Source organism: Oncorhynchus tshawytscha, linkage group LG20, assembly GCF_018296145.1.
Source record: "Oncorhynchus tshawytscha isolate Ot180627B linkage group LG20, Otsh_v2.0, whole genome shotgun sequence".
NCBI lineage: Eukaryota > Metazoa > Chordata > Actinopteri > Salmoniformes > Salmonidae > Oncorhynchus > Oncorhynchus tshawytscha.
The window spans coordinates 30574604-30585537 of NC_056448.1; the positions used below are offsets into that span (position 1 = coordinate 30574604).

The 10934-nt window shown below is 44.6% G+C and overlaps 1 protein-coding gene across 3 annotated transcripts in view; it reads right to left on the minus strand.

Moving 5' to 3' along the window:
- The window catches only part of LOC112220225 (scavenger receptor class B member 1), a 40923-nt gene extending 34291 nt beyond the window's left edge, over positions 1-6632 (minus strand). For 2 of the 3 annotated variants that reach the window (XM_024381957.2, XM_024381958.2), the window contains exons 1-2: positions 6138-6632; positions 4197-4357 (exon numbers count right to left, since the gene is read on the minus strand). In XM_024381957.2, the coding sequence (XP_024237725.1) occupies positions 4197-4357; positions 6138-6251 (275 nt within the window). In that variant the 5' untranslated portion in view covers positions 6252-6632. The remainder of the gene's footprint in view (positions 1-4196; positions 4358-6137) is intronic. The other variant, XM_024381955.2, reaches the window with a different exon arrangement.
- Positions 6633-10934: the final 4302 nt, after the last annotated feature.

Consider the following 10934-nt stretch of genomic DNA (forward strand, 5'->3'; position numbering starts at 1 on the left):
CGCTTGGCATTCAGGCCAAAGAGTTCAATCTTGGTTTCATCAGACCAGAGAATCTTGTTTCTCATGGTCTGAGAGTCCTTTGGCCTTTTGGCAAACTCCAAGCGGGCTGTCGTGTGGCTTTTACTGAGGAGTGGCTTCCGTCTGGCCACTACCATAAAGGCCTGATTGGTGGAGTGGTGCAGAGATGATTGTCCTTCTGAAAGGTTCTCCCATCTCCATAGAGAAATTCTGGAGCTCTGTCAGAGTCACCTCCCTGACCAAGGTCCTTCTCCCCATTGCTCAGTTTGGCCGAGCGGCCAGCTCTAGGAAGAGTATTGGTGGTTCCAAATATCTTCCATTTAAGAATGGAGGCCACTGTGTTCTTGGGGACCTTCAGTGCTGCAGAATTTTTTGGGGTACCCTTCCCCAGATCTGTGCCGACAAGCCTTTCTCGGAGCTCTACGGACAATTCCTTCAACCTCATGGCTTGGTTTTTGTTCTGACATGCATGGTCAACTGTGGGACATCAAAGACAGGAATGTGCCAAATCATGTCCAATCAATTTAATTTACCCCAGGTGGACTCCAATCAAGTTGTAGAAAGACCAAGGATGATCATCAGAAATAGGATATCACCTGAGCTCAATTTGAGTCTCATAGCAAAAAGGTCAGAATTATGTAAAATTAATCTTTTTAAAGTTGGTGTTAATTTCTAAACTGTTTTCGCTACATCTGAATACTTTGCCTCATAACGCGTGATTGAGAAGTAGAGTCTAATTTCATACAAAACGCATGTTTCCACATTTCCTTGCCTCGATTACTTTTGACATTTTAAAAAAGCAGGCGAGGCGGCAAGAGGCAAGTAAAACCAATCAAGACCCTCCCAGTGTCAGGAGCACCAATGTTCCCCCTCCTAAAAAAAGGGGACAAGGCCATCACCCACTCTACCCCTCCGCTCATCCCTTCCTCTATACTTGTGTCCTTCTCGCAGTGAGAAGAACATACATGTTAAATGCCATGACCGGTAACAGGAAGAAATTGTCAAGCAGAGGGCATGTCGCCAGTAAGTGAAAACAGAAGAAGCATTTGACTGATGTCAATACTTCAGCCAAGAAAAACAACCCTCCTAGGTGCGCCCCGCCCCATTTCTTGGACATAGAGATGGATACGTTGCACAGAGCAGTCAGCAAAGTGTTTTAACCATGCAGTAATCACATATAGAGAGCAAGGCTCGGATTCCAGCGACAGGACACTACATCCTGACAGAAATACAGTAAGTTGTTTTGGTTTTGTCATGGGTCACATGTATATTGCAGATGCTTTTGTTGGATCAGAAAATTACTGTGTGCAGAACGTACAGTAAAGCTGTTCTTGATCATTTTTGATCGCCTTGTGCCGGTGTGGTTTCCCCTGCCTGTTAAAGACTGTGCTAATGTCTCCAGTCATAATTAAGTAGAATTATATTTTCCTGTGATAACCCCTAAAGCCTACCTACTCTAAGCCACTCCTCACTGCATTGAACAGTATTTTGCATGAACAGTAATTGAGTTATATTGTTAGCCTAAATATCCAATCACATTAGCAGGCCTTTCTAATCGACCTGGCCCGGGTATCCTGGAAGGATATTGACCTCATCCCGTCAGTGGAGGATGCCTGGTCATTCTTTAAAAGTGCCTTCCTCACAATCTTAAATAAACATGCCCCATTCAAAAAAGAACCAGGAACAGATATAGCCCTTGGTTCTCTCCAGACCTGACTGCCCTTGACCAGCACAAAAACATCCTGTGGCGTTCTTAGCATCAAATAGCCCCCGTGATATGCAACTTTTCAGGGAAGTTAGGAACCAATATACACAGGCAGTTAGGAAAGCCAAGGATATTTTTTTCAAGCAGAAATTTGCATCCTTTAGCTCAAAAAAGTTCTGGGACACTAAACTCGATGGAGAAAAAAGCGCCTCCTCCCAGCTGCCCACTGCTCTGAGGCTAGGAAACACTGTCACAACCAATAAATCCACTATAATTGAGTATTTCAATAAGCACTTCTCTACATCTGATCATGCTTTCCACCTGGCTACCCTTACCCCGGTCAACAGCCCTGCACTCCCCAAAGCAACTCGCCCAAGTCTCCCCATTTCTCCTTCACCCAAATCCAGATAGCTGATGTTCTGAAAGAGCTGCAAAATCTGGACCCCACAAATCAGCCGGGGTAGACAATCTGGACCCTTTCTTTCTAAATTGATCTGACAAAATTGTTGCAACCCCCATCAGTAGCCTGTTCAATCTCTTTCGTATCGTCTGAGATTCCCAAAGATAGCTGCCCCAATCATGCCACTCTTCAAAAGGGGGACACTCTAGACCCAAACTGTTACAGACCTATATCTATCCTACCCTGCCTTTCTAAGATCTTTGAAAGCCAAATTAACAGATTACCGACCATTTCGAATCCAACCGTACCTTCTCCGCTATGCAATCTGGTTTCAGAGCTGGTCATGGGTGCACCTCAGCCACGCTCAAGGTTCTAAACGACATAACCGCCATCGATAAGAGACATTACTGTGCAGCCATATTCATCGGCAAGGCTTTCGACTCTGTCACTCACCACATTCTTATTGGCAGACTCAACAGCCTTGGTTTCTCAAATGATTGCCTCGCCTGGTTCACCAACTACTTCTCTGATAGAGTTCAGTGTGTCAAATCGGAGGGCCTGTTGTGCGGACCTCTGGCAGTCTCTATGGGGGTGCCACAGGGTTCAATTCTCAGGCCGACTCTTCTCTGTATTCATCAAGGATGTCGCTCTTGCTGCTGGTGATTCTCTGATCCACCTCTACGCAGACGACACCATTCTGTATACTTCTGGCCCTTCTTTGGATACTTAACTAACCTCCAGACGAGCTTCAATGCTACACAACTTTCTTCCTGTGGCCTCCAACTGCTCTTAAATGCAAGTAAAACTAAATGCATGCTCTTCAACCGATCACTGCCCGCACCTGCCCACCCATCCAGCATCATTACTCTGGGCAGTTCTGACTTAGAATATGTGGACAACTACAAATACCTAGGTTTCTGGCTAGACTGTAAACCTCCTTCGACTCACATTAAGCATCTCCAATCCAAAAGTAAATCTAGAATCGGCTTCCTATTTCACAACAAAGCATCCTTCACTCATGCTGCCAAACATACCCTCGTAAAACTGACCATCCTACCGATCCTCGACTTCGGTGATGTCATTTATAAAATAGCCTCACTCATATCACCCTCACTAGCTTTAAGCACCAGCTGTCAGAGGAGCTCACAGATCACTGCACATAGCCCATCTGTCAACAGCCCATCCAACTACCTCATCTCCATTCTGTATTTATTTATGTATCTTGCTCCTTTGCACCCCAGTATCTCTACTTGCACATCTACCATACAAGTGTTTAATCGGTATATTGTAATTACTTCGCCACCATGACCTATTTATTGCCTTACCTCCCTTATCTCACCTCATTAGCACTCACTGTATATATATTCTCTTATTGTTTTCTACTGTATGTTTGTTTATTCCATGTGTAACTGTTGTTGTATGTGTCGAAATGCTGTGCTTTATCTTGGCCAGGTCGCAGTTGTAAAGAAGAACTTGTTCTCAACTTGCCTACCTGGTTAAATAAAGGTGGGAAAAAATAAAAAATTAGGGATAGTAGGCCATCTTACAGAAGTCTGCAAATGCAAGAATGCATGGAATGCTTTATTATAAAGGTGATGAGAATTAACTTCCCCGAACTTGAAACCCACACACAGCCTGTTAGAATAACTGTCAACATTTACTTTTCCTCAGCCAACAGGAGTAGTAATAAAAAGAAAAATCAATAGCCTACATCGATCTACTATCCCCCATAGCACAAAAGATCCCCTATTTAATTGGTCAGCTTGTTGTTCTGTGCGAGAAAGAAAGAGCCTATCCCAACACACTCTGGGACAGTTGTGGAATGATTGCTCCAAAATTCATATAACCAGGCTACATCCCCCAAAAAGTTTAAAAGCAATGAGGCTCATGCAACAGATCGTTCAGATTAAGATGTTGATCAACTTATTTCTTAACATTCTAATCCACCATGGGAAACAGGTAGGCCTAAGGGTAAGAGATTAGAGGTCAGGGGTGAAGGGCCCTCTGTTCCACCATAGGACAGTGTTAAGGGTTATAGAGAGCTGGGGTAAGATGTCAGGTGTGAAGGCCTACCTGTATACATAGGGTCCTCTCTGCTCCACCATGGGTTTCTCTCCAGCCAGGACTTCAGTAGGGTTCAGGACATTGAAGAAATAGACAGTCATGAAGAAGGGGACAGGGACATCCTTCCACATGGTGTAGGACATCTCATTCTTAGGGTCTATCACTAAGTTCTGAGGAGAAGACAATGATTTAACTACCATACAAAACAACATATGTGCACATAAATATACATAGCGTTCAGTACGACAGCTCATTCTATGCTCTGTGGGAGGGGCTCACTGACAAAAGCCCATATTAAGTGTGTGACCCATGTGGGAATCAAACACCTTCAAATTAGTGGATTCGGATATTTCAGCCACGCCAGTTGCTGACAGGTGTACAGAATAGAGCACACTGCCATGCAATCTGCATAGACAAACATTGGCAATAGAATGGCTTTACTGAAGAGCTCAATGACTTTCAATGTGGGACTGTCATAGGAAGCCACCTTACCAACAAGTCAGTTCGTCAAATTTCTGCTCCGCTAGAGCTGCCCAGCTCAAATGTAAGTGTTATTGTCAAGTGGAAATGTCTATGAGCAACAACGGCTCAGCCATGAAGAAGTAGGCCAAACAAGCTCACAGAACGGGACTGCAGAGTGCAGTTCCGCGTAAAAATCGTCCGTCCTCGGTTGCAACACTCACTAGTTACAAACTGCCTCTTGAAGCAACGTCAGCACATGAATTGTTCATCAGGAGCTTAATGAAATGGGTTTCCATGGCCAAGCAGCCGCACACAAGCCGAAGAGCACCATGAGCAATGGCAAGCATCGGCTAGAGTGATGTAAAGCTCTACGCCATTGGACTCTGGAGCAGTGGAAACGCGTTCTCTCGAGTGACTAATCACGCTTCACCATCTGGCAGTACGACGGACGAATTTGGGTTAGGCGGATGCCAGGAGAATGCTACCTGCTTCATGCATAGGTATGGTTCAGGCTAAGCCCCTTAGGTCCAGTGAAGGGAAAACTTAACACTACAGCATACAATGACATTCTAGACAATTCTGTTCAGTTTGGGGAAGGCCTTTTCCTGTTTCAGCATGAAAATGCCCCAGTGTACAAAGCAAAGTCATACAGAAATGGTTTGTCGAGATTGGTGTGGAAGAACTTCACTGGCCTGCAGAGCCCTGACCTCAACCGCATTGGAACGCCAACTGCGAGCTAAACCTAATCCCCAAACATCAGTGGCCGACCTCAGTAATACTCGTGGCTGAATGGAAGCAAGTCCCCACTGCAATGCTCCAACATTTAGTTGAAAGTCTTCCCAGAAGAGTGGAGGCTGTTATAGCAGCAAAGGGAGGCACCAACCCCATATAGTGCCCATGATTTTGGAATGAGATGTTTGGCTAGTTCCTTCGTGATTATATATACCTTCTTACAATATTGTGCATACTATTTAGCTTTACGTTTCTGCTTGTTAAAACTAAGAAGATATAACCTATTTGATACAAACGTGCACATATTTCATTTTAATCATTAAAATATCAAATCAAGGAATGCAACATTTTGTTCCAGCTCAATAATTAAATGTGAATACATTTTTTTAAAAATATCCCTCAAAACCAAATGAACAATTAAACTCAACTTTGTAGTAAAATTGTTAATTGATATCGTTGTAAATTGCTGTAAATGGCTACTGTTTTTAATTGCATTGAGTTTGTGATGTATCAGTCAGTCTTGCTCGACTTTTTTAGTTTTGTTACATGTGTGTAATGTCTCCGGCTGGATCAACCTAATTTTAATAACTAATTAATTAAATCAATCACCAATATGTACGTCAGGTTCATTATAGGCACTTCGCTATACGTTAGTCGTGACTGACCAGGAGAAATATTAATGGCGTTGCGTTAGAGGTTTTTAAATTATTAAAAACCTATAGGTAAAAACAATATTTTAATTGAATCTCCACTTACCTTGACTATTTGGTTGTCGATAATGATTGGTCCAACGAAAACTAGAACTGTTCCAAAAACTACCGTCAGAGTGCCAACGACTAAAAGTCCGATTGCTAGCTTAGATTTATTCATAGCTATAGACACAGTTTAACTGGGCTCCAATAAAAATGTACTAAATCAAGCTATAGCTAGATAAAAACAATGCATGTAGGCTGTCGGCTATAGCCAAGTCGTTCAGTGGCTTTTGTTTGGAACGCTGTCTGGTTTATTGCAGCTCTAGACAAGATTCAAGAATATGGAGTGTCAACCAATATACACCTACACCTTAACTGAATGGCAAGTGTTGAAGGTCCTTGCCACTCGCCAGAATATGATTTGAAAGTCCAAAGAAATTTAGATATGCCGGTCTTGAAGTTAAGTGAGGGCTCTCAGAGTGGAACCGCTGTGTTTATATCGTTCACGCCACGCCTCCCGACACGCTGGGGATGATGTGCGTGTGTGCATGTGTGTGTGTGTGTGGCGGGGGGGGGGGGTTAATTACCGTAGCAGAGAAACGCATTTAACGCAAAATTTAACGCAACATTTAACGCAAAATCACATTTTAAGACCTAATTGTATAAGAACTAAGCAAATTTAGCAAATGAGGCCCTAGGTCAGAAAATGAAGATAAAGCCCAACATATTAATCTGTCACATTCTGTGGCAGTTGTGAATTATGAGACAGGCAGACAAAGACAGGCAGAGGACAGACAGACGGAACAAGGACAACACCACGTGTAAATTGTTGTGAAATGCTCTGGACCAAAAGAGACCAGTGGAAGGGTGTAAATCTGTGAAGGTTATCTTATTGGGGCAGCAGGTAGCCTAGTTGTTAGGGTGTTGGGCCAGTGGTTACTGGATTGAATCCCTGACCTGACAAAGTACAAATCTATCGTTCTTCCCCTGAGCAAGGCGTTTAACCCACTGTTCCCCTGTGCCGTGGATGTCGATTAAGGCAAAATGCAGAACACACATTTCAGTTGTACAACTGACTACATTCCCTAAATTGATTCAAATGGACCCTCAAGGCAACTTATTTGACCTACACACCACATTTTAAATTATAAAAAGGAATTATTTAGAAGTTTAGGACTCTCTCTGTGTCCCCACTGGGAAAGCTAGTGAGGGTTGACGGGGCAGGGGTGGAATTGGTGAGAAATACATATGCACAAAAGCTTATTTCGCAAATTGTCTGCATACTATACATTTGTTTACACCCCTGTTAGTGAGCATTTCTCCTTTGCCAAGATAATCCATCCAACTGACAAGAAGCTGCATGAACATGATCATTACACAGGTGCACCTTGTGCTGGGGACAATAAAAGGCCCCTCTAAAATGTACAGTTTTGTCACACAACACAATGCCACAGATGTCTGAAGTTTTTAAGGGAGCGTGCAATTGGTATGCTGACTGCAGTAATGTCCAGCTGTTGCCAGATAATTTAATGTTCATTTCTCTACTATAAGCTGCCTCCAATCTCATTTTAGAGAATTTAGCATGGTATGGGTTATGGTATGGGCAGGCATAAGCTATGGCCAATGAACACAATTGCATTCTAGCAATGGCAATTTGAATGCACAGAGATACCGTGACGAGATCCTGAGGCCCATTGTCGTGACATTCATCCACCGCCATCACCTTGTGTTTCAGCATGATAATGCACGGCCCCATGTCGCAAGGATCTGTACACAATTCCTGGAAGCTGATAATGTACCATTTCGATTGCGCAACCAGGGCTGGAAAAACCTTGGATCACTGCTATTCTAACTTCCTCGACGCATATAAGGCCCTGCCCCGCCCTCCTTTCGGAAAAGCTGACCACGACTCCATTTTGTTGATCCCTGCCTACAGACAGAAACTAAAACAAGAAGCTCCCGCGCTGAGGTCTGTTCAACGCTGGTCCGGCCAATCTGATTCCACACTCCAAGACTGCTTCCATCACGTGGACTGGGATATGTTTTGTATTGCGTCAGACAACAACATTGACGAATACGCTGATTCGGTGAGCGAGTTCATTAGAACGTGCGTTGAAGATGTCGTTCCCATAGCAACGATTAAAACGTTCCCAAACCAGAAACCGTGGATTGATGGCAGCATTCGCGTGAAACTGAAAGCCCGAACCACTGCTTTTAATCAGGGCAAGGTGACCGTAACAATTCCCTCCGCAAGGCAATCAAACAAGCTAAGCGTCAGTATAGAGACAAAGTAGAATCTCAATTCAACGGCTCAGACACAAGAGGTATGTGGCAGGGTCTACAGTCAATCACGGATTACAAAAAGAAAACCAGCCCCGCCACGGACCAGGATGTCTTGCTCCCAGGCAGACTAAATAACTTTTTTGCCCGCTTTGAGGACAATACAGTGCCACTGACACGGCCCGCAACTAAAACATGCGGACTCTCATTCACTGCAGCCGACGTGAGGAAAACATTTAAACGTGTCAACCCTCGCAAGGCTGCAGGCCCAGACGGCATCCCCAGCCGCGCCCTCAGAGCATGCGCAGACCAGCTGGCTGGTGTGTTTACGGACATATTCAATCAATCCCTATACCAGTCTGCTGTTCCCACATGCTTCAAGAGGGCCACCATTGTTCCTGTTCCCAAGAAAGCTAAGGTAACTGAGCTAAACGACTACCGCCCCGTAGCACTCACTTCCGTCATCATGAAGTGCTTTGAGAGACTAGTCAAGGACCATATCACCTCCACCCTACCTGACACCCTAGACCCACTCCAATTTGCTTACCGCCCAAATAGGTCCACAGACGATGCAATCTCAACCACACTGCACACACTGCCCTAACCCATCTGGACAAGAGGAATACCTATGTGAGAATGTTGTTCATCGACTACAGCTCGGCATTTAACACCATAGTGCCCTCCAAGCTCGTCATCAAGCTCGAGACCCTGGGTCTCGACCCCGCCCTTTGCAACTGGGTACTGGACTTCTTGACGGGCCGCCCCCAGGTGGTGAGGGTAGGCAACAACATTTCCACCCCGCTGATCCTCAACACTGGGGCCCCACAAGGGTGCGTTCTGAGCCCTCTCTTGTACTCCCTGTTCACCCACGACTGCGTGGCCACGCACGCCTCCAACTCAATCATCAAGTTTGCGGACGACACAACAGTGGTAGGCTTGATTACCAACAACGACGAGACGGCCTACAGGGAGGAGGTGAGGGCCCTCGGAGTGTGGTGTCAGGAAAATAACCTCACACTCAACGTCAACAAAATTAAGGAGATGATTGTGGACTTCAGGAAACAGCAGAGGGAACACCCCCCTATCCACATCGATGGAACAGTAGTGGAGAGGGTAGTAAGTTTTAAGTTCCTCGGCATACACATCACAGACAAACTGAATTGGTCCACCCACACAGACAGCATCGTGAAGAAGGTCGCAGCAGCGCCTCTTCAACCTCAGGAGGCTGAAGAAATTTGGCTTGTCACCAAAAGCACTCACAAACTTCTACAGATGCACAATCGAGAGCTTCCTGTCGGGCTGTATCACCGCCTGGTACGGCAACTGCTCCGCCCACAACCGTAAGGCTCTCCAGAGGGTAGTGAGGTCTGCACAACGCATCACCGGGGGCAAACTACCTGCCCTCCAGGACACCTACACCACCCGATGTCACAGGAAGGCCATAAAGATCATCAAGGACAACAACCACCCGAGCCACTGCCTGTTCACCCCGCTATCATCCAGAAGGCGAGGTCAGTACAGGTGCATCAAAGCTGGGACCGAGAGACTGAAAAACAGCTTCTATCTCAAGGCCATCAGACTGTTAAACAGCCACCACTAACATTGAGTGGCTGCTGCCAACACACTGACTCAACTCCAGCCACTTTAATAATGGGAATTGATGGGAAATGATGTGAAATATATCACTAGCCACTTTAAACAATGCTACCTAATATAATGTTTACATACCCTACATTATTCATCTCATATGTATATGTATATACTGTACTCTATATCATCTACTGCATCTTTATGTAATACATGTATCACTAGCCACTTTAACTATGCCACTTTGTTTACATACTCATCTCATATGTATATACTGCACTCAATACCATCTACTGTATCTTGCCTATGCCGCTCTGTACCATCACTCATTCATATATCTTTATGTACATATTCTTTATCCCCTTACACTTGTGTCTATAAGGTAGTAGTTTTGGAATTGTTAGCTAGATTACTTGTTGGTTATTACTGCATTGTCGGAACTAGAAGCACAATCATTTCGCTACACTCGCATTAACATCTGCTAACCATGTGTATGTGACAAATCAAATTTGATTTGATTGGATTCTTCCATGGCCTGCACACTCATCAGACATGACACCCATTGTGCATGTTTGGGAGGCCCTGGATCAACATATACGACAGTCATTTCCAGTTCCTGCCAATATCCACACAACCACAACCATTGAAGAGGAGTCGGACAATGTGAGGCAAATGGTGGGCATACCAGATACTGACTGGTTTTCTGATCCACGCTCCTACCTTTTTTTAAAGGTATCTGTGACCAACAGATGCATATCTGTATTCCCAGTCAGGTGATACATTACAGAGACTGCATCTACACAGGCATCCCAATTCTGATATTTTGCCCAAATATTGTAGAAAGAGCTGATCTGATTGTTCAAAAAAACAATAAATGGAAAAAGCTCAGAATTGGGCTGCCTGTATAAACACAGCCAGAATGTGATTGAGTGTGTGCAACAGCATGTAGGCTCTAAGCTTGAAACCCAGTTTTATGCCCACCTCCAGGTAATAT